This window comes from Pseudorasbora parva, chromosome 9, assembly GCF_024679245.1.
Source record: "Pseudorasbora parva isolate DD20220531a chromosome 9, ASM2467924v1, whole genome shotgun sequence".
In the NCBI taxonomy this organism is placed as follows: domain Eukaryota; kingdom Metazoa; phylum Chordata; class Actinopteri; order Cypriniformes; family Gobionidae; genus Pseudorasbora; species Pseudorasbora parva.
This window is the reverse complement of record NC_090180.1, coordinates 13,599,535-13,624,795: the sequence shown is the minus strand read 5'-3', so window position 1 is coordinate 13,624,795 and position 25,261 is coordinate 13,599,535. Positions and strand designations below refer to the sequence as shown.

At 38.5% G+C, this 25,261-nt stretch overlaps 1 protein-coding gene and 1 pseudogene across 7 annotated transcripts in view; one reads left to right on the top strand and one right to left on the bottom strand.

Annotated features, from left to right (window-relative positions):
• Positions 1 to 878: 878 nt before the first annotated feature.
• LOC137090409 (5S ribosomal RNA) lies at positions 879 to 995 on the bottom strand (annotated as a pseudogene).
• Positions 996 to 3,631: 2,636 nt separating this feature from the next.
• Positions 3,632 to 25,261, top strand: part of clcn2a (chloride channel, voltage-sensitive 2a) — a 53,741-nt gene continuing 32,111 nt past the window's right edge. For 3 of the 7 annotated variants that reach the window (XM_067454010.1, XM_067454011.1, XM_067454015.1), the window contains exons 1-2: positions 8,016 to 8,280; positions 24,198 to 24,351. In XM_067454010.1, the coding sequence (XP_067310111.1) occupies positions 8,230 to 8,280; positions 24,198 to 24,351 (205 nt within the window). In that variant the 5' untranslated portion in view covers positions 8,016 to 8,229. Of the gene's footprint in view, positions 4,067 to 6,530; positions 6,569 to 8,015; positions 8,281 to 24,197; positions 24,352 to 25,261 lie in introns of those variants that run through there. The other 4 variants (XM_067454012.1, XM_067454009.1, XM_067454013.1 and 1 more) reach the window with 3 other exon arrangements.

The window sequence follows — 25,261 nt, the reverse complement described above, 5'->3', positions numbered from 1 at the left end:
TCAACCACCACCAATGTGCTAGCCTGACAAGCCAGACCCACATCAAGATGTTTGGTCTGGAAACTCACCATAGACAGGGCTCAATCTGAGGGGCGGGATAAACGGTTGTCTTTCAAACTCCCTCTGCACGCGATAGGATAGCGCTACACCAACCGGAGCAACGACGGTGAAGGGGAGCTCGCTGACTGATTAAACATTCGCCGTATCCGGTCGGCTAAACTCCGAACACATCTTCCCTTTTTAAGAATGACTTCAGTGCCGCTCTTTGTTCTTTTCTCAGCGGAAAGCTTAACTCCAAGTCTTCCGGAGGCGTGGTCAGAGCTGATTCGAAAGACCGCCGCCGTTCGCCAGTTTCTGTGTTACTAGAAGCACGCAAACGCAACTTGGCCGTCGTCATTATGGCCCCGCCTGCCGACTCTATACACGATGTGATTGGGCCGTCCAGATTCTGAGGAATACACCTCAGATAGGAATTGAGAGTTGCTAGACCACACTTGCGGGCAAATTCAATTTGCTGCCGCTAGGGTGCGTCTAGATTTCTAGGCTACCAATGTGCAGCATCCACCTGGATGAGGAGAGGAGAGGAGACCGAGTGATGGCTTCTAGAAGCCAATCAGGATATGGGGATTATTAGGAGGCCATAATGGACAGGGGCCAATGGGCAAATTTGGCCAGGATGCCGGGGTTACACCCCTACTCTTTTTTCCGAAAGACATCCTGAGATTTTTAATGACCACAGAGAGTCAGGACCACGGTTTAACGTCTCATCCGAAAGACCGGTGCTCTTTGTCAGTAAAGTGTCCCCATCACTATACTGGGGTGTTAGGACCCACACAGACCACAGGGTGAGCGCCCCCTGCTGGCCTCACTAACACCTCTACCAGCAGCTACCTGGTTTTCCCAGTTGGTCTCCCATACAGGTACTGACCAGGCTCAGCCCTGCTTAGCTTCAGTGGGAAACCAGTCTTGGGCTACAGGGTGATATGGCTGCTGGTTATATTATTATCACTCGCCATGGTGGCAACTCTCGAGGCAGGTTGTAGCCTGAAGCTTTCAGCGGCAATGTGGATTGACAGACGTGGTGCCCTGCAAATTCAAACAAGAGAGCCAATCAAAAGCATAAAAATAGCATCGCTTTACTAAACGGCGGTTACATGGAAGGAGGCATCATGCACATCAAAAACAGGCAAAGCATTACATTATATCATTCAACACATCCTTTTACAGAAAATATTCAAATGTAACCCCCTTTGTGATCGTTAACTTTTTCATAAGTAACTGTAATTTAATTTTTTTAAATAGGTAACTGTAACTGATTAGTTACATTTATTTTGTAATTAAATTACATAACTGGATCCGTTAGATGTAACTTACTACCCAACATTGATGAGAAGAGATGCAAAGTTTGATAGTAAGAGCTTAAGATACTTTGTGATTTTGTGTATTGTACTACACAAAAATATGCACTTTTGCTGATCTGTTGTGATGTAAGTCCTAAGAGTTTTGAAACCTTACCATACTTTTGAAAATAGAACCTAAGTGAATAAAAAAATCAGCAAACACTGTAATTAAAGGACAACTCCGGCGAACTTTTAAGTTTATCTCGGCTTTCCGGCTACCGCTGAGTCCCGTGACACAGCTAGCCGTCTAAAACGGGTGAATTTAAACAATGGCAAAGTGGCTAAACGCATCTCGTTGCCATGTAAGGGCCCTGTTCATGTTGGACAGACATTTTAATTGCATTTTGTGTCTGTTAAGAGGCACAAAGACACCCTTTACGTTATGCCCTCAAAGCTGCCGTTTTAACGGGGGGGGGGGGGGGGGGATTGGGGCATTAACTGGGCATTAATCTGGGCATTAACTGTAATAACTCTGTGTTGCAAGCACCAATCCGGTTTGGTTTTTTTTCTATAGACTGTACTCACAAAGATATAATGATCAAGATAAACTTAAAAATTCGCCGGAGTTGTCCTTTAAGCAGGGTTGAAACATATTGTATTGTTTGCTGTTGGATGAACTGATTGTTAAAAGTACCAAACTGAAAGATGTTGTGTATTGGTGATTAAACCACATGTTCATTACATATTACAATAATCTTGTGTTTGAAACAATGATTATGTGGACTGAAAATGTGAAGACACCAAAGTGAATAATAAAAAACTGTTTTAATGTGACAAGATGGATGGTAATAAAAGTTGTCAGTCTACCTATTTGGATGGTAACAGCCTAAAATGATACAAACATGTTTAGGGATCTCTGTATTTTTAATTGTTCAGGGCCAAAAGAAAGCAGGTGTGTGTATGAATCAGCAGAGCTGAATGAGTGTGCTCAGACGGCCTACTTTCATGACCAGCCTGCTGGTGTCTCTGTCCCTTTGCGAGTTATCATAAATATTTGTTTTATTCAGCTCCAAGCTTCCAACACACCTCTTTGCCAGATCAAACACACACCATTTAAGACAAGCTTCAGCTGTAATTTCAATTCATATTTTTTTTCTGTCTTAGCACATCACCTGTCACCTCTTTGCCTAATCTTCAAATTACACAGATGCAGAATATATAAGCTAGGCCTATATCTTCCTAGAAACACACCTGTTGTCTTTGGATTTGGTTTATGTAAATGTAATGTAAATGTAAATGTAAATGTATTGTAAACATGAGGAGATCATAGTGCATTCATTGTCTCTTCGCTGCAAATGAGAACACTGAGCCAGAATGGTGATAGTTATGTTTAAATAGGCTATGGGAGCGTGTTTGTTCTGAACATTAGTGAACACTGAAATTAGAGGATCTCACCACCCTCTCTCTTTCTCAGTGCCGAAACAGTCTTACGCTCAGTCACCCTGCAGCAACCCACAAGTCACAGCTGTGAAAAATCAGGATAGGGCAAAAAGCCTTGTCTACAAGCCTTGGAGGTGCTGAACACGACAAGCTCTGAACGGCATGATTACAACACCACGCATAGACCCATAGATCATCTTCCCCTTTGTGATAGATAGATAGATAGATAGATAGATAGATAGATAGATAGATAGATAGATAGATAGATAGATAGATAGATAGATAGATAGATAGATAGATAGATAGATAGATAGATAGATAGATAGAGGACAGACAAAATATAGACAGATAGATGACTGATAGATCGACAGACAGACAGATCAATAGACAGACAGACAGATGAATGATAGATCAACAGATGACTGATCGATCGACACACAGACAGATCTATAGACAGACAGACAGATGACTGATAGATCGACAGACAGACCAATAGATCAACTGATGAACAACATGGTTGGATGGATGGATGGATGGATGGATGGATGGATGGATGGATGGATGGATGGATGGATAGATAGATAGATAGATAGATAGATAGATAGATAGATAGATAGATAGATAGATAGATAGATAGATAGATAGGACGTGGTGAATGAACAAAAGCATTCACTTTAAAACTTAACGTTCTGTCAAAAATACCATCAGCCCAATGCACTGATGAAGACAAATGCGCAATCTCATGCCATTAAGGACGGGCAATAGAAACAGAAGTGGAGTCAAACCGCTATAACTAAACCAGTGACGGAACCCGCATTGCATCACAGAATCAATTCCTGGCCAGTGCACGCGCCCCAGGCTCTGCCGGCTTAATTACTCCTTTACCTTTCAGCGCGTGCCATGCACACTAATCCGAACCGTTTAGGTGATGCATTAACACTGTCAAGTATGTGTTAAGGGAAGCGCTCGGGTTTTTTTTTTTTTTTTTTTTTTTTTTTTTTGAAGTTTAGCTTCCAGTCTAAGGCGAATTCAAAGACGAGCGAGAGGCATCAGCAACAGGGCACTGCCAATTCACCCGCGTGGACAATTATACAGAAAGTATCTCGTTCGGCAATCGAGCAATTTGGACCAAAAAGCACTGACGTCATTACTGGATTTTGATTGCGCTGCTTTAATTGTGTGGGGATTTCTTAACAATTTCGCGTCATTAAATGGAGCGGCGTAGGTGACGTTTGGACTGTTGCGTTCAAGAGGAGCTCCAAGACTAAAAGCCGGCGCGGAAAAATGTAAGTAGCCGCCAAAGACGAAATAGCAACCTGTTAAGGTGTCCAATATTGCTGCCGATTAACTGCGCTGTTAAAGCGCGTTAGAAGTCACACAACTGCATTCAGAATAATCTGTTCGCCTTTCTAAAGCTTTTGCGTGTCATTCTTATTCCGAAGGGCATTTAATCGACTTGGTTATCTTGTGGGGCTCAAGGGCACAGTGTTATTCGTGCAGGGAGTTGAACATACGCCTGATTTTCTTGTCTAGATCCTCTAACGAGGATAAATAGGCTACGCACGATTTTGTCAATGTAAGATGTCCTATCTCATTCAAGAAACCCGGTGGATTCAAACGTTTATGCTTATGTCCAATGTCCCTTCAAGGTCCTTTCTTATGTCGGGGGAATCTGAAGAGCAAAGATTTTTTTTATATATTGCATTCACATAATGTAAAATAAATCGATACTTCTGCAATCATCTTACGGGACAAATTCACTTCACAGTTCAGAAGTGAGCACCTTACTTGGAGAGAAACTTTATCTTCTTAACTTGTTTGATTTGGCATATCAACATCAACATTAGATTTGATAAATTGCTATCAATTCAATTGCTATGTTAAAAAGGGCAGCTGTGTTTACAAGAACTTTACACTGACAATACTACAAGCATTACATGATGGCATTTTCGTGACCATATTTGTGAGCCTGGACCATAAAACCAGTCATGAAACTGAGAGATGTATACATCATCTGAAAGCTGAATAAATAAGCTTTTCATTGATGTATGGTGACAGTATTTGGCCGAGATACAACTATTTGAAATTCTGGAATCTGAGGGGGCAAATAAATCAAAATATTGAGAAAATTGCCTTTAAAGTTGTCCAAAGGAAGTCCTAAGCAACGTACTACTAATAATATATATTTAAATATAATTAAGGTAGGAAATTTACAAAATATCTTCATGGAACATGATCTTTACTTAGTATCCTAATGATTTTTGGCATAAAAGAAAATTTTTATAAACATAATTTTGACCCATACAAGGTATTGTTGGCTATTGTCACAAATATACCTGTGCGACTTACTGGTTTTGTGGTCCAGGGTCACATTTCACAGTTCCTAAATGTATATGTCATTCAATTTCATTATACCAGACTATTTGAGCTTTTAAAATCGATTTGCTACAGTCGACTGTGCTGATGATATACAGATGGTACACTGGAAAGCCACATGATGACTTGAAGTTCAGCAACATTGGCCTCTCCAGCAGCAGTGACTAATAATAACTTAAAGACAGAGAACATGTTGCCCACACAAACACAAAACACCATCAGGGAGACATGACACTAATGTAATGCAGTAAACATTATAACGAAATAACAAAAAAAGTCACCTCAACATATCACTAATGGCAAAAATAATATATATTTTAAATTAAATCTGAAATTTGATTGATCAGAATTCTGGGAATGCCCCTTTTATCATAAAATATAAGACATAAACATTAATTTTCAGTAAAATTGTGCTATGAAGATATACTTTTTTATACAAATGATAAGGTACATTGCATTTTAATTGAAAAAAATGTATTGTGCATTCAAACACAATCATGTTAATTAGTTAGATGTACAAACAATTTATAGCATTTCTCCATTATTTTTCTGTTCAAATGTCAAAAAACAAAATAATGTAGTTGTTGCTGAATTTGCACGCATAACTTCGAATAAGCTAAAAACCACTTTGTTGCAGGCCAGTATTGAGCAGAAGACTGCCACATGCATTTGAGTTCAATGCGCACCGGGTCTTATTCCCTGTCTGGGATGGTAATGTACGTGCATGCAATCTAATATCGACCCTTGTTTCACACCCCCACTACGGATCGGCGTCTCATTTTCTCACCCAAACACGTATTTAAGCAGTAAATTAGGAAGATGTTCTTTTGAACTCTTCCGAGTTTCCACAATTCATTAAAGGAACATTTCAGAAAGTTTTGTGGAAGATTCATTGAATTGGGTCAGTGTGTTAGCGCTGAGGGCGTTGGAACACCCAATTCAAAGAAATGTGCTGTGGGTGAGGATGCTCACCTGTCCAAACCATCTTCGTATGATGTGCGTAGCCAAGTGAACATAGTTTGCACAATGCAGTCTAATGTACAGGCGTAACGAATGAAAAAAGTCTTGTAGTAAATAAAAAAAGTAGTAGAAAGTAGTAAACAATAAGTAGTAAATAAAAATAAAATGTTTATTTACTACTTATTTATCTAAAAAGATATTATGGTTATCCAAAAATTGTCTTTCTTCTGTGGAACACACACACACACACACACACACACACACACACACACACACACACACACACACACACACACACACACACACACACACACACACACAAACTTTGAAGATACTTTGAAGAATGTTATAGCTCAAAATTGACCCCATTGACCTCATTCATTGATATGAAAAAATATTTTTTGTGTTCCACAGAAGAAAGAACGTCGTACAGGTCTAAAAACAACATGAGGGTGAGTAAATTATGAAAGCATTTTTTTTGGGGGGGGGGGGGGGTGAACTGTCCCTTTAAAACGAAAAAGCTAATGTATGTGAGGAACCGTTAAAGCCACAATATGTAATTTTCCGCCGCTAGAGGTCGTGGAGCTTTTGTTATGCCGCAGCCATGGGTATGTAGGGTAACAAAGCCTTGTTTTATCATATTTGAGTGTGTTGAAAGTTGTTATAATGCTACTCTGTGTGTTTGCTATGAGACACTTGTTGCCCACTGCAATAGGCTAGGTTGATATTAGGCGTTTTTTGGTAAAACATGATACTCGCTGTAAATCAAGAAACTGTGTTGAGCTATAACGATAATTAGTTGTCTGTCAATTAATGTATCCAAACAGTCCAATAAAACACGTAATATATTCAAGCGTCTTTGGTGTTTCCATGATTTCTACAAAATAAAAACAGAAATTGAGAGTAACGCATATAAGATGTATTAATAGGAGACGCACAGACACGATCTGTGTCCTGGTTAAAATTGCTTATTTCTCTGGATTTAAACATTCTTGAAACCATGTTGGGCAATGTAAGAACACAATTAAACTAAATATTGTTCTAGTGTTTTTTTGGATATTTTAATCCAAAAGCTTTAACCAGTGACACAAGTGATAGAGGTAGGCTAGATTAACAGATATGACTGTATTTTGCAATCATCATTTTGATTGACCACTGCACAAACAAAGACATGTTGTTTATATCAGTTGCAAAGATTTTGAGTTAGGTCTGTATGTTTGAGCATACATGGATGGAAGAGAGAGTGAGCTTGAACACATACACAAAAACACTGCAGTGTTGCAAGAAAACTGTCAGAATTCACAGTGATACATTCATATTTCATCCCAGCCTGTGCTCCTGCTGTTCCCTGAGCTGGCAGTGGACCTGTTACTGAGCCCAAAAGCAGCCTACCAGTTTCTATCTCTGTAGGGAAATCTGTTTAACAACCTATTGGTTTCTTTCACTCTCTCCAAGGAATTCTGCCTTTTCATCCCGTGAAGCCTTTGAGCTGCTGCATGGGCCGAGCTTGAAATGCAGCCTATGCATCTATATTTAGTATTTACTGTAAGCACAAGTAATGTTAATGAGTGGTGTAATGAACTGCTCACCACAGGTTTTTAAGTGAGGATGCACTTTACAGCATCCCAGTAACGAAATGTAGTAGATATTTAGTAACTTTGTATGAACTTAAAACAAAACTTCATCTTCCTGGCTTGGTACAGAATTGCATTGTTCGTTTAAAACTTAGTCATAAAGCCATTAAAGCCCTGGTATCTCGTACGCAGTAAGTGCTTGAGTTCACAGTGCAAAATGGCGATTAGTCACACAGCGGGATAAAATACATCTATTGATTTTTGACAAACGAGTCAACAGGTATGGAGTGTAGTAACCCCTGTCTTCCCACACAAAGCGAGTTTTCAGTGCGTTATGGCGTATTGCAGCGCGCGCGCGGGCACAGGGAAGAGTTCATTCGACAGCTGGATGAGCTGCTGGGCTGTTTTATGCGGAGAAAGACCTGTTACTCAGTTCATGCTGCTTGTTGAATCGCGTCTCAGTGATGCGGAGGTGATCTTGTGGCGTTTGGGAATACCTTATCGCCTTTAAATACTCAATTCCCGCTGTATTCAACGTTATGGCGCGAGACCGAGCCCACCAGCGCGTGCTTCAGTACCAGCAAACTCTGGTGAGTATCGCGGGTCAACGTGATTACATTTTATCTCGAAAAAGAGCTTTTTTTATCCGCAGAGGTTTGTATAACTATGATTCAGTAAGTGTAAGTGTGGATTTAAGTTATGAATAAAATTACCCTTTGAATTGCTTAAGTAGAGGATAATACATGGTTGAATGGCGAGAAAGTAATAGCCTGAATTGTTGTAATGTTAGGCCAGAAGTGTAAAAGACGGTTCATATTTAAAGTATGTGTGCGACAATTGTATCAAACATATGCCGTTTCCAGTTAATTAAGTCATCTGTATATTGATATAGGTGGTAATTCTTCCCACAATAACATTTGAAGCATAACTAATGGCATCATTTGCATTGAGTTCAATCTCATTTCAAGTTTAAGGGCATCATCAAAGTCTCCGCTTCATCCCCCCTTCTCCTGTACTTGTGGACTAAATGTAGATCCACTCAGAATATTAATTGACTCATGCACCAGTTCCCCCCCTCCCATTTCTGTCATACTGTGATTGACAGCTGTACCCTGGAGCACTTGACAGATATCTCTATATAGGCAGATGTGATGTGAAGAGGAGGAGAACTGGAGAAGGACACGTTCAAACGGTCGGCATGGGGTATAGTCTTCTCATTCTGCGCCAAAATCCCCTGCTTCACCCCTCCCACTAACATCCATCTATCTGAGCAAGTTTTTTTGCACTGTTATGACAAATGTGTTTGCATAATGAAGGTAGGCGTGAAGTGGCCGCACTCGGATCCATGTGTTGCATGCGTATCTTGTCTTTTTGAGTTCAGGCTATTTCTGAGCAGCCTTTCTCCCTGCAGGGCCAGACGATGTGTTCCATAGTGTCTATGTGTGTGATGAATGAAACTGGGACATTTTTTTCTGGCCCTGCTTTCCTTATCGGCGAGAGGATCAATACAGCGCTATACAAAATGGTGGCTGGAGACTTGCGGTTTCAACACCTTTCCCTTTGACCAGGGGTTGGGTCTCGTTCTGATTGATGTCTTTATCATTTACTGTCCTCACGATGTGCTTCGCTGCACTGCCAGACACGGGTCTGGACACATTTGGCCAAAGGAGGATTAGTCTGTGTGCTTTTCCATGCCTGTTTGTTTTTCTTTCAGTATACACAAGCTTGCTGTATTTTATTGTCTTTTTATTGTTTTTCTCCAGGGATATTGCTATGCTTCTGTGACTCACATTTTCGGAGTCTAAATGCTCAAATATCGCATTCAGTAGTGTCAGTTTTTTAAGAAGAGTGGCCTTGCTCAGTGATTCATGTCTGAACTGAAACTCGTGATTGCACTGGCGATATTAACTTCTCAAAGGGCCTTTTTAAATGGTCTTGCAGGTAAGGGCATCACAAGTGCAGCGAGTCTGCTCTTTAGTGGCCTTTTGTATCTTGCAGCTTTCGATTGCACATACCCACACTATTTGCAATTTTTTTTTCCCCTCAGCGCAAATAATCTGTTTCTCTCCAAACCTTCTCATCTGCACTAGCAGTACGTTTGGAAAAAAATTCTGTATTGTTTAGAAGAAGGGAAAGAACCATGAAGCTTACATTTCTGCTTCCTCAATAGAGCCAGGTCAGATGTTCTTCCCCCAAGCCATCAGCAAAAATAGCATGCTTGGGGACACTTTCCTCCTAGCTTTAGCACACATCACTACTCTGTCACTGCCCCATCTGCATGAACCGGTAGAGAGGCTCTGCTATCACCCTGTCTGATCACTGGCAGAATTCAATCCATAAAAAATCCATCCAGCATTTTTGAAATGCTGCAGTTCTGGCAGAGGTTTACATATGAGAACTGGATAAGAGCTGAGTAGAGATTACTGACAGGTGTCAGTCTGGAGGCAAACAGTGGCAGAAACCAGGTGCACCTTTTCTATGGAAATTTATATGGAAAATCTGTCTGTGAGGATGGATAATTGATGGTACTGCTGAAAGATAGGTTGAGTAAAATAGGGATTGCGTGTGTGCTGGTGAATCTGGTTGAGTCAGAGAAGACATTAGTCAGGACTGCAAGAGCAGTGGCAGTTAAAGGAATAGTGCACCCAAAAATGACAGACGATGACAAATACATTTTGTCATTATTTACTCACCTTGTGCCATTCCATAGTTTTTTTCTTATGTGAATAGGAAACTGAGATGTTTTTTTCCATTAAAAAAAGTGGTGACTTCCAAATGACAAAATGGCACATAAAAGTGCTTTCAAAATGTTTTGTTTATACGATGGTCTGTCTGAATACTCAAATCTGATTGGCTGAAAGGTGTGCCATGAAATAGTTTAATGCACCGGTAGTTCCAAGTCCGTTGAATCTGTCACTTTTAACCTTATGATCAAATATTGTGCTGCAAAAATCAATAACGTCTTTGTGCTGGCAAATGACCTTGGTATAATCCACAGCTATGGAGGCGCTGCCTGACGCAAAGCATAGGGTGGTTTCCTCTGCACAGAATCCCTTACGTATACATTTAAATTAAAAATTAATTATTTTATTCTGCAAGAATGCATTACATTGGTGAAAAATGATAGTGAAAACATTAAATGTTACAAAAGATTCAAATAAATGCTATTCTTTTTCTGTTCATCAACGAATACAGAAAAAATGATTGTGACTGTAAATATGCTAATATATGGCTTCAGAACACTTGTTGAGTGTAATGCAAAAGCCACATGGATTATTTAATTTGAACCCTTTCACATGTAAATGAAAAAAATTATAGCATGAGTTTTTAAGGCGACTGTTATTTTTGAACGTATCTTATTTTTCACATTATTACTATTATAAACCTTTATGATCATGTTAGCTAATCTATAATTTATAACTATAATCCTGTTGGATTTACAACAGATTATATCATCCTATTCTCCTAAAATACATTAAAAAGTAAGTGCCTGGTGAAGTGAGAGAGGAATAGAGTAAATTTTATAGCTACCTAATACCTACAAAATGTGTATCTGATATGACTAAACACATCATCAATTGATATAGTCTGTATGATGCACTGAGCATTCTTATCACATCTAAAGTTTGAAAATTCTGCCTAACATCTGCTTTTGTGTTTCATGGAATGAAATGAGTTGGTATGATAAGGATAGAAGTAAATGATGATTAAAATGTTTCTGTGAACTGTCTCTTAATACTCCACCTCAGATTGTGCAGGGAATGTGTCTGACCCTTGGTTTTGACCTTTCAGGGTTTTAAGATTGAGGATATGCAAGAGCAGATACTTTTAGAGAGCTTGCCAGTTTCTTCCATCAAGGCGAGGAGGATTTTGGCCACCGATGAGATCAAAGAGTGTAGAGATGTGCTATGGATACGTGTCCTACAGTGTGACATCAGCCTCCCCACACATAACCAGCATGGTGCCTGCAGTCACAGACATGTGATTATGCTTTTAGCACCGCTAGAGGATCTTTACAGTGCACTTACTAAAGCAGGAAGATGGTAATGACCTCACACTTCACCTACGAACCACGGAAAAAGAGAGATATAGGGGTGGAAAGTCTTTAACAGCCAGTGGTACTACCTGCATTTTGTTCATGCATGCATGTAAATTGATCAGCAGTGTTCATACGCTCTTAGATGAAAGATATGCTGAAGTGGCTATTCATCACTCAGCAAGATGATTTGACTACCCCATTTATGATTTTTTTCCCCCCACAAATGAAGCAATGAATAACCTTAAGCAGGCAAGGCAACAGCTCTAATGACAGCCATACCTATTTGATTGCAAAATGGATTAAAGAAGGCAGTTTAATCCCACATAAGCTTTTAGTCGCATGATCTCCATCCAAGCATCTGAAACACTATTTGGCCCTGAACCACTGTAATTTAATAGAACACCTCAGGTAAAAGATATTACACATTTCTTTAATATTCTTCATTCTGGCTCAATGTCAAATGGGCCCACACCAGGTGTGGTGGATTGCAGAGGAGTCATTAGTGTAATGGGATCAATGCCTTAATTCTTTTTTTTTTTTTCTTGCATGGGATATTTTGGGGAAACGAGGAGTTCTGCTTGCTGATAGAGGTTGGTTTTGTAAATCTTCTGGCTCTGATAAATGCTAATCCAATACACCCTTTGTCTTAATTTTCCATTATATATATTAAAGAAAGTCTGACACGGAGGATCTTGATATGCTTGCTCGTGGAGATGTGATATCAAATGCCCCGGCAAGGAATTTGCCCAAAATTGCTTGATAACATCATATCAAGAATGTCTGCAAATTATAATTTAAAGCCTGGAGCTAAAGTAGGTTTTATTTTAATTCTTGAGAGTAGTCTGCCTTGTTTTCACTACTAAATAAAACTAGACCTGTGTATTTTCAGCAAAGCACATTCAATTTTATCAAAAAGTGACAGTCAAATAATTTGTATTTTTGTTGCATATTGTTTCGGGTAGGCTGTTGTTTGAACTTTCTATTCATCAAAGAAAAATATTAAGCAGTACAACTGATAATTCAAGTTGATTCAAGTTGATAATAATAATAAAAGTTTCTTGGACATTAGAATAATTTCTGAAGGATCATGTGACAATGTAGGCTGAAAATTCAGCTTTGCCATTATAGGAATAAATTACATTTAAAAATATATTATTAAAATATAAAACAGTTAATTAATTAAAAGAATAGTAAACCTAATACAGAAAATTATCTAATGATTTACTCACCCTCAAGCCATTGTAGATGTATATAATGTATATGACATTCTTCTTTCAAGTGAATACAATCTGTTATATTAAGCCCCAAAAAGTGCATCACATATAAAGTAAAATATCTAGCCCCCGCCAGACCACATTCCGTATTCAACTTGTGAAATAAAAACGTAATTGACATAGGACGTAGCATGCGAAAGGCATTACACTTTCTTAAAGGGTTAGTTCACCCAAAAATGATATTAATGTCATTAATGACTCATCCTAATGTTAAGTGTGGGCATACTATACTCCATGTCCAGAAAGGGAACATCATCAAAGTAGTCCATATGTGACATCAGTTGGTTAATTAGAATCTCTTGAAGCATCGGAAATAAATTTTCGTCCAAAAATAGCAAAAACTACGACTTTATTCAGCATTGTCTTCTCTTCTGCGTTTGTTTTCAAACCTCAAATAAAGATTCAAATGGTCATGAATCAGCAGATTGATTCATGATTCGGATCGCCAATGCCACGTAATTTCAGCAGTTTGGCAGTTTGACACACAATTCTTGGGTTCAATTCTTAAGGAACACATACTGGCAAAATGTGTTGTATGTATGTATGTATGTATGTACAATAAAGGTGATTTATTTCACTAATAATATACAAGTTTCAAAAAGTGATACTTGTATATTATATTTATTCATTACACACAGACTGATATATTTCAAATGTTTATTTATTTTTATTTTGATGATTATAATTGACAACTAAGGAAAATCCCAAATTCAGTATCAGAATTTTTTTGAATATTGTGAAAAGGTTCAATTAATATTGCCACACTCTAATCAGCTAATTAACTCAAAACACCCGAAGGCCTTTAAATGGTCTCTCAGTTTAGTTCTGTAGTCAACAAATAGCAGGTCTGTAGGCTACCAAAAGACGACCATTGACACCTTGCACAAAGAGGGCAAGACACAAAAGGTAATTGCAAAAGAAGCTGGCTGTCCATAGAGCTCTGTGTTCAAGGGCATTTAAGGGTTACTTCAGCGATTAGCATATGGCTTTTAGCAGTAGAAACCCTGGAGTATATTTGAATGATTGTGATTGTCTCACTATTTTTAAATGAAGACAACTGTGTGTTGAGCTTCAGGATGTGACACTGAATATTAAGGTTAATTTAAGTTTCATTTGAGGTAATTCGTGCATCAGCTGAGTAGATACGAGCAACTCCAAACACATGAATGCGATGGAGTTTGCAGCTTTGCACATGGATCACTGTCATTTGTGATGTGTGTGAAATCTTTAATGAGACTTTATATACACTCAGTCTAGAAAGCACCAGTTTTATCTTCCCATTGCTGAAGTTCCCCTTTAAACAGCAACATTAAGTTGCAAATGTCAAAAAGCATAATAGGACCCATCTAAAATGCATTGTGTTGTAAATTGTAAAACCATATGTTAGATATTTAAATTCCTTAAAGGGATAGTTTACCCAAAAAGGAAAATTTGATGTTTATTTGATTACCCTAAGGGCGTCCAAGATATAAGTGACTGTTTCTTCAGTAGAACACAAATGAAGATGAAGAACTCCAACTGTTGCAGTGTGCCAGTCGTATAATGCATGTGAATGGTAACACATGAGTATAAGAAATATGAGGGTAAAAAAAAACATGCACTTACAAATCCATATTAAACCCTGTGGCTCGTGATGACACATTGATGTCTTAAGACATGAAACGATCTTGATAATATACTTGATAATATCTTCAAAATACACCATTGAAATATTCTCAACGCTAGGCGCAACAAACATCAGAAGCTGTAACGTGTCTGTACAGTATGCGTGTGTGTTTGTGATTAGCAGCGCTGGTGCTTTCAGAGCTGCGTGTTTTAATTGATTTGTGTAATTTAAATCTCACACTTTAGTCATATTTCTAGCTACTACCTTAATAAAACAAGCTGTGTTACAATGATGAATAATTAGCTCAAAATGTAGATTTGTAGCCTGTGTGTGATGTACTTTATCTGAATTAGCCTAAATACAAACACATCTCTCGCGTTTGCTCACGCTCCAGCGGCTACTCCTCATGTGATGATAATGATATTGTATCAACCCTGGTTTAGGTTAAGAAATGTTATTTTGCCAAACAAGTTTTTTTTAAGCAAACTACTTCAGTGTAGCTGATATGTGATGATAGCATCGCGTTTAACTCATAGGATTTGAAGTTGTGACGATCAGGTGCGGATGGATGGTTTGTTTTTAACAGCTGATTTGGTGATGTTAGAGCTGATCTGCCATCTATTGTTCTTATTTCAAGTTACCCTGTCCTATATTTTTTGCTTCTTACAAAAGCCACAAAGCTTTCAGAAGACAGTAAAGGCTTATGCCATGCCTGCGCTGAAGCTGAAACATAAAAGTTAAGTTATATTAGGCCTACTATTATTTTGGTTTATTGGTTGTAGGTTTAGTTTTAGATTGAAATAAAAAAGTAATTTGAAATAGATTTTTAAATGATATAATATGGCGATTGTATGCATTAAAATTGTTTAGTTTCACAGTTATTAATAAATGGAATTTCAGCAATAAAACTTAACTTTTCTAAAAAGAAAACAAATTAGATTTTAATAATAGATAAATTAATAGATTTTTAATTTTAAGATAGCCGTCTTATTTTCTCTTATATATTTTGTATTACTCTTTAATAAAGAAAAAAGTTATTATCCGATTAATCGATCGATTAAGTGCTAGATTAATCGATTTCAAAAAGAATCGATAGCTGCAGCCCTAGTCCATTGTGTTTTCTGAGGTCCAAGGTCAACGCAGCCGTATACCAGGAAGTTTTAGAGCACTTAATGCTTCCTGCTGCTAAACAACTTTATGGAGCTGCAGATTTCATTTTCCAACAGGACTTGGCACCTGCACACAGTGCCAAAGCAACCAGTACCGGGTTTAAGGACCATAGTATCCCTGTTCTTAATTGGCCAGCAAACTCGCCTGACCTTAACCTCATAGAAAATCTATGGGGTACTGTGAAGAGGAAGATGCCATATGCCAGACCCAACAATGTAGACGAGCTGAAGGCCACTATCAGAGCAACCTGGGCTCTCATAACACCTGAGCAGTGCCATAGGCTGATCGACTCCATGCCACGCCGCATTACTGCAGTAATTCAGGCAAAAGGAGCCCCAACTAAGTATTGAGTGCTGTACATGCTCATACTTTTCATGATCATAGTTTTTAGTTGGCCAAGATTTCTAAAAATCCTTTCTTTGTATTGGTCTTAAGTAATATTCAAATTTTCTGAGATACTGAATTTGGGATTTTCCTTAGTTGTCAGTTATATTAATCAAAATGAAAAGTCATAAACATTTGAAATATATCATTCTGTGTGTAATTATGAATATAATATACAAGTTTAACTTTTTGAATGGAATTACTGAAATACATCAACTTTTTGATGACATTCTAATTATTTGACCAGCACCTGTGTGTGTGTGTGTGTGTGTGTGTGTGTGTGTGTGTGTGTGTGTGTGTGTGTGTGTGTGTGTGTGTGTGTGTGTGTGTCTGTGTGTGTGTGTGTGTGTGTGTTTGTATATAAAAATTGTATATGTAAATGTATATGTGTATATAATTTAATTTTTTTAACTGAAAAACATGTGCTTTTTATTTGTTTCCCCGGTTCACTGTACAGTTGGCTAAGCTGAAGACACTTTTTAAGATTTTGCTGTGTTTTTTTCTGCCTATGTATTTGGTTTCAGCAATCAAGTACCTCAGCTCCACTCTCATCCCACTTCTTTGCCCATTTTCAGTTATCCAGAAGTGACACGCTGCCAAGATGGCAAAGGCTTCAAAAATGCTCTTCAGAAACTTACAGGTGACGTCACGGACACTACGTCCATATTAATTTACAGTCTATGAGTAATAACAGTAAATTTTGACCTTGTTTTGAATCCCCTTGAGGAAAACGTCATCTAAATCTTACTAAATGAAGAGTTTTAAAAAACAAAAAAGTCTTTTGTTTGGTGGGATAGACCAAAAGAGACAGACAGGAATAGAGAAGTCTGATTGAAAATACTTGTTTATATGATGGGGTAAACACAAATGTCTTTCTGCCTTCAAGTTATCTTCTATCAAAATGATCTTGAGTCTAAGTCCTAGCCACTGACGCTTTGGTTTGGCAGCCCATTTTAAATTTTGCATGTCAATAAGGATGTCAGATTGTGATGGGGACTGTAAAACGCCCAGTCATGCCTGTCAATCATGACTAAAGTCTTAGCTAGGATGCATATTGTACAGTTGACATAAAAACACAGTACAGTTGGCATCATGCAAGATCTTTTCGTGGGTTATATGGCATAGTCTGACAAGCTACAATCAAAATGGACTGCAACATTTTTGCACTGTACAGCCATATTTAATTGCAGTGGCTATTACATTCCATTCAGCCTGTAGTGGATCGCTGCACCTGCCTTAGCGACACAGGACAGGGCACTTGATGCTCTCAGACGACTGGCTAAAGGCTCTGAGGCAGAAGTGGTAAAAGGTTCCATTTGCACTCTAGACCCCTTCAGAGAGATCTTTGCCACAGACCACTCCTATCCACCTAAAACATTCCTTGAGAATATTAGCATACTTGCTAGCTGTGTACCAATAAATGTACAGGTCAGTGACATATAAGAGTGTGCTTATAAAGAGGAAACATTTAACATGTTACCAGTTCTTAGAAAGCCACTCTTTGTATTTAAAAAACTTTTTTGTGTTTTAAAAAACTTTTTCAAGAAAATAAATCCATTCATGTAAACGAAGCGGCTGGCGGAGCAAAGCGAGATGCGATTACCTCAGCTCTCATCAGGAGAGCTCATTCAGCTCGTGTGTCACTAGCGCGGCGACTCACTCATTATATTGAACAGACACGTTAAGTTTGGAATTGTAGTGTCTGTTCTCTAACTGAACTGATTTTATGAAAATGAACGTGGTGGGAAAGTTATCCAGTCACAGTGATTCAGTAGCGGTGGCTTTGGGGGTGGCCTCGTAGGGCAGTTAAGCATTCTGGGAATTGTTGTCTTTCATCCCCATGTCTTTTCTCAGTCTAGAAAGCACCAAATTCACAAATAATTTCACATACAGTTTTATCTTCCCATTGCTGAAGTACCCCTTTAAACAGCAACATTAAGTTGCAAATGTCAAAAAGCATAATAGGACCCATCTAAAATGCATTGTGTTGTAAATTGTAAAACCATTATGTTAGATATTAATTCCTTAAAGGGATAGTTTACCCAAAAAGGAAAATTTGATGTTTATTTGATTACCCTAAGGGCGTCCAAGATATAAGTGACTGTTTCTTCAGTAGAACACAAATGAAGATGAAGAACTCCAACTGTTGCAGTGTGCCAGTCGTATAATGCATGTGAATGGTAACACATGAGTATAAGAAATATGAGGGTAAAAAAACATGCACTTGCAAATCCATATTAAACCCTGTGGCTCGTGATGACACATTGATGTCTTAAGACATGAAACGATCATTTTGTGCAAAAAACCGAACAGTATTTATATAATTTTTTTACCTCTAATACACCACTATGTCCAACAGCCTTCAGCGCATGATCACTTCCAGTTAGTGAGGTCTGTACACAATCTAGCGTATAGTTTAGGCAAGTGCTGGAAGTGATGTCTCTTGTGCATCATGTATATTGACCTCACTGACAGGCAGCGATCATGTGGTGACGACTGTCACGAGCCACAGGGTTTAATATGGATTTGTATGTGCATGTTTTTTTTTTTACTCTTATAGTTCTCATACTCTCATGTGTTACCATTCACATGCATTATACGACTGACAGACTGCAATGGTTGGAGATTTGTGTTCTACTGAAAAAACAAAGACCTACATATTAGATGCCCTGGGGGTAAGCAGATAATAATCAAATTTAAATTTTGGGATGAACTATCCCTTTAAGCCTTCTGTAGCATTTACATCTTGATTATGTCCCAAAACAATCTAAATCTAAATATATATATATATATATATATATATATATATATATATATATATATATATATATATATATATATATATATATATATATATATATATATATATATATATATATATTAAATTAAATGAATTTTTTAAAAACAAATATCATTCCTTATTAGGTAGAAAGTATACTTTGAGTATACAAATTACGCTCGGCTCACCAATGTAATTTTTGCTGTGACGTAATTTTTTTTGTCATCAACAACACATAAACGTGTTGTCAAATTATGTTTGTAAGGATTATTGCCACTTCCATCAACACCAGTGTCTAATTTGCAAGCTATAAATGCTCGTACATAAGAGTATTTAAATGTCTGAAACCTAAAATAATTATTGTGTGGCTGAAAACACTGCACAGTTATGATATACACTTGTGAAACACTGTGTGAGTCTGTCTCTGTCTCTGGCTCTGGCCCAATCAAAGCGGGAAAGCAGATTTGAATTTAGCAGATTATCACATTATACACTCAACATTCAAATCACACCAGTGTGATCATACACGTCAAAGGGTTAATGGGACAAAAAGCAAGTACCAGCTGTGAAAGAATAGAGAAACGTGCCCCGTTTGCCCAGTAACTGCTCAGAGACAGGGGTGTTGGTGTGTGCCGTTTGCAGCGCCCTTCCTGTTCATTATGCCGGAGGTCTATTTGACCGCTAGAATACTGAAGGGGGGGGGACACTTTAAAGGCTTATTGTATCAAGTGCAGTTTTTGCATGATGTGATGAGGCAGCATTTGCTGGGTAAACCTTGTTTTTCACAGCTTGTTGCCTAAACCCTTTTCTTAATTTCTAGGAGAGGTCAGGAGCTCACCTGTGATAGGAGCGTCACATTTCGGACCTGCGATTTGATTGGTCGCAGCAGGTCATTGAATGTGACAGCTTGTGTTGCTAAGGTTAAATGTCACTCTGTTAGGAAATGGTGGGTGAGTTTAATTGGGCCAGACTAATATATCAAGCTGTCCAGGATGGACGGGTGCCGAGCTGATGAAGACGATGATTTGGTGCGATTAGGCGTCGCGTGTCGGGCGACAGCTTCAGGTGGGTAGATGTTTAGAATTAGTGACAAAGGGGTGCAAAGGTTGTGTGAAACGAGGCAGACGGAGCAGATGAGGAAGAGGAGGGTGTGGATCAATCTGCGCTGGGCTGCTCTGCTTTCTCTCTATGAACTGCACCTGCTCATGCGAGCGAAGAGAGAGTCTGCTGGAATCGTGATGCTCATCTCAATGTGCCGCTGGCGGCAGAGCGCCTCAGATCAGAGTGCCGTGTGTTTATAGAACAGAGAGAGAGGGAGAAACAGGAGGAGGGAGTGGGAGAGAGGGATTGTGGCACTACACAACGGACCTGCCAATATTCCTGTCTCTCCATCTTTAGCACCGTGGGCATGTGCCTGTGTGGGAGCATCTGACTGTAAGAACGAGGGATGGGAGAAGAAAGGAATAGGGAAAGGCAGAGGACAATGGGTGGGAAGGGCTCAAAATATACCCCCTGACGTCACCCACACATGAGGGTTATTGTTTTGTTTTTTTTTATCAGAGGACAAAATCATGTCATGATGATACAATTGAACAGATCATATGAATTTAGCTGAAGGGTTCAAAATTGTTGAAACCATTATTGTGAGTTTGCAGTTGATTGGTAGAAAATACAGACTCTCCAATTTCTGGTGTAAAAAAAAAAATTGACACAATAATCAGATGTCAAGGCAGGGTCCAAGATGAACTCAAATGCAAACTAAAATTAGGTTTGGCAAGTAAAAATAAAATAAAAAGTTAATAATAAATCGAATTGTAAGAAGAGTCTGAACATCACTGATGTGATATGCATAATTCAAACCATATTGATTCAAATCATACCTCAAACAATACGTTTATTTTGGCTGTCTAATTTTCCTCCAGAACTGCATGTGGCAACACATATGTCAATTACTCCCCATGTTAAGCCACAAAAATGAACAGAAGCAGAGGCTGGCACATCTTGTGCATGATGCTGCAAGTGTCACAATGACCTACATTGTTTGTCACAAATATACTGTGATAAACAGCTAAATTATATAAATGTCAGATAAAATATTTTAGCATAATATAATACAAAATATAGTTTTAATGAGGGTTAAGAAATATTTACAGATGGTAAAAATTCACTAATCATTGGCAGTTATAGTTTTTCAAGAACAACCTGTATATGATCTCCATCTGTTATAATTTACATTTCCTTTATTTCTTTCATATTATTTAGTGTTTGACCGATTTTAAAGTGGGAAAGCAGATTTTTAGTTAGCAGGTCATCACGTGATGCACTGAACATTCCAATCACACCAGTGTGATCATACAAGTCAAAGGGTTAATGGGACAAAAAGTACCAGCTGTGTGATAGAATATAGAAACGTGCCCCGTTTGCCCATTAACTGCTCAGAGACGGGTGCTGGCGTGTGGCGTCTGCAGCGCCCTTCCTGGTCATTATGCCGCAGGTCTGTTTGACCGTTAGAATTCTGAAGGGGAACACTTTAAAGGCTTATTGTATCAAGTGAGTGTGTTCTGAAGTGTTGACGGGTTGAGCATGATGTGATGAGGCAGCTTTGTTGGGTAAAGCTTGTTTTTCACAGCTTCTCACCTAAACCCTTTTCTTAATTTCTTGGAGAGTCCAGGAGCTCACCTGTGATAGGAGCGTCACATTTCGGATGTGCGATTTGTAAGAAAAGTGAACAGAAATAGAAGCTGGCACATCTTTTGCATGTTCCTTTATTTCTTTCATATTATTTAGTGTTTGACTGGCTTTAAATCTTAGACATAAAATTATGGTGCTATGATCAATGGCTATATCAGTAACAGCCCTTTTGTAAATTTGTATCTGGATTGTGTTGCAGTGCTGTCTCCTATTGTGTTGCAACTAACTGAAAGCCATATCCAGACAGAACTTATATAAGCTTATAACGTTAAAGTTGTTATTTGTTTATGCAGTTTTTCAGACCGATAGATTGTGGGTTTTGGAGAAACAACATAAAACATCAAAACATAATAATCTTTATCAAATAACAAGCAGTAATTTGTGTTTAGAGAAGAAGAACAGTTCAGTGCTCATTTAAATCACATTCTCCTTGAGATCGCCTGGGCAGCCTGAGGATAAAAGTATAGATTTCATTTTGCTTATGGGTCTGTATGCAATAATCTGTAACTATTTTATTAATGAAATATTCATTGGCAAACAGGGTGCTTGGAAAATGCTGATGTTTCAGTTTCAAGATATTTTTGGAACTGAAGTTGTATTGAAAATCATTCGCTGAATAAACCATACTGTTTTAAACTAGTCACATTTTGACATTACCACAAATCACAGCTCAGTGCAGCAAAATGTGAACATAGTTTAAATTCTGATGGTGTATTACATTCCTATATCTCTTTGAAACACAGCCAACCAGGACTGTTTCTGAAACTGTTAGCTTTAATGTATGAAGCCCCAGGAGAATAGATATACACATCCTATCCAGCTGCTTAGAAAAAGCTTACATTTCATTTAATTTAATTTTATCTCTTATTTTTCCTTTTCTATTTAAAAAATGACAGATATAGTATTGCACTTTATTTATAGTTTCTATAAGAGATATTTACCTGCCGTGGACCTTTTTCAAATGTACTTTTACAGCATTGAACCTAAAAAAAAAATTATTTGTAAGCACAAATACTTATATTATACTTAATTTAACATAGAAAATCATGTAACTCAAGAATAAGGAGAGTGAAACTGCTTAAATCAAAACCTTTTTAACTTAAAATGGTAACACTGGTTCGTGTGGCCCATTAAAACAGACTAGCTACTATAGCTCAAATTGCTCAAGTTAATGCTGGTTCTGATAGAAAGGTGCCAGAACACACATTGCATCGCAGTTTGTTGCATATGGGGCTGCATAGCCGTAGACTAGTCAGGGTGCATATGCTGAACCCTGTCCACTGCCAAAAGCACCAATAGTGGACATGTAAGAATCAGAACTGGACCACGGAGCAATGGAACAAGGTGGCCTGGTCTGGTAAATCACGTTTTCTTTTACATCATGTGGATGGGCGGGTGCGTGTGCATCACTTACCTGGGGAACACATGGCACCAGGATTCACTATAGAAAGAAGGGAAGCTGACGGAGGCAGTGTGATGCTTTGTGCAATATTCTGCTGGGAAACCTTGGGTCCAGCCATCCATGTGGATGTTACTTTGACACGTACCACCCACCTACCTAAGCATTGTTGCAGATCACGTACACCCTTTCATGGAAACGATATTCCCTGGTGGCTGTGGGCTATTTCAGCAGGATAATACACCCTGCCAATAAGCAAAAATAGTTCAGGGATGGTTTAAGGAGCACAAGTTAGAGGTGTTGACTTTGCCTCCAAATTCTCCAGATCTCAATCCAATCGAGCATCTGTGGGATATGCTAAACAAACAAGTTCGATCCATGAAGGCCCCTATTATCCATTACTTTGGAATGTATGTGGCTGATAAATGCAACCTCTGGAGGGTTGTGTCTTTCAACCTCGGTGTCTTTGAAAAAATCTTTTTACTTGCCAAAATCTTGGTACTTGCATACCAAAAAATTAAATGCAGAAAAAAGTTATAGTAAAGTCTGTCTGGGATGTGCAACGCTTCAACTTTTAATCTGATCTTAATACTGTATAACTTATCTGATAAAAACCGGATATTTGAATGAATAAGCATTTAGTGCCTTGTTTTAACATGTAAATTATCTTATTAATTATCATTAATCTAACCAATGCAACAAACCAGAAATTGACTTGGAATTGGAATGAGTGTTGGGGGTGTGTGTGGGAGCATCTCTGTTCAGTTCTATTATGCTCCTACTTCCATGCTCAGAGTAACTATAGAAGAGTTACAGCCCTCCATGAAAGATTGAAGAACATGTGCATGAGACATCAACAACATGAACAATTCATAACCCTTGTCCTAAGTCAGGTGGTCAGGATGTTTCTATGGCCCAATTAGGCCAAATGTGGATGCTTAATTTCACAAAGAGCACTATCGCATTGAAATATGAAGCTGCAGCCACCTTGCTTCAGAGAGGGTGCTCAGGGCCAGGAAACCCTGACAGACTACCTCCATTTATTTGAAGGGTTTTTGAACGGCCTGTTAAGTTGCACATTATTTCAGTGAAGCACTTCTTGGCTTGGTTTCCCCTCATTTCCTTTCCCAGGTGAAATCTTCATTCACTCCTGTCTCACTTTCAGATGTATGGACGCTATACACAGGAGTTGGGGGCCTATGCCAAAGAGGAGGCGGCACGCCTGCGCGAGGATGGAGCGCTGCGAAGGACCACCAGTGTGCGCGGCCAGGCTCCAGAACTGCTGGAGTATGAGAAGAATCCCTGTGCCAAGTGTCAAGGTGAGTGTGTTGTATACATATGTGTGTGCTGACTGTTGTGCTAACGTCATAGCTTGCTATTTGCAGTGGTGGCTACAGAGAAAAGCTAGGAAAGCAGAGCCAGCAAATCCACAATGATGAAGGGCAGCAGGGATTGAAAGAGGAGAAGGGTCACAAAGGACAGCAGGCGAAAGAGTTAGTGAGAACGTGCTGGAATTGGGGATTAGGTAAGGCCATTTCTGGAGATAAGTAGGAGGGATTTGACTGAAGATCAGATCTTTACTCTGGCTGCTGTGATATACACTCTTGGTCAGGCCCTCATGGAATCAGCACCAGCAGAACTTCGAATGAAGATTCATGTTTTTCCTGCACAATTGGAACAGCCGTACTTTCCTCTCCTTTTAACACAGTGGATCTCAATCTTCTTGACTCCAAGGCCAATATTTAGATGCCCTCCTACCTAAGCTGATACAGTGGTGGTCAGATTTATTGGCACCCCTGGTAAATATCATCAAAGATGGCTGTAAATATAAATATGCATTGTTTATCCTTTTTATCTATCAAAAAAAAATATATATATATATATATATATATATATATATATATATATATATATATATATATATAGCAAAAAATAACCTTTCATTGAAGTAAAATAATTAAAAGTTGGGGGTAAATCACATTATGCAATAAATGTTTTCTTCAAAACACGTTAGCCACAATTATTAGCACCCTTTTATGAAATATTTTTTACAACCTCTGTTTACAGCTCTGAGTCTTCTCTTATATTGCTTGATGAGTTTTTGAAAAGGGTTCAGAGACCATTCCTCTGTAAAGAATCTCTCCAGATCCTTCAGATTCCCAGATCCATGTTGGCGCTTCTTCTCTTCAGTTCACCCCACTCATTTTCTATAGGGTTTAGATCATGGAA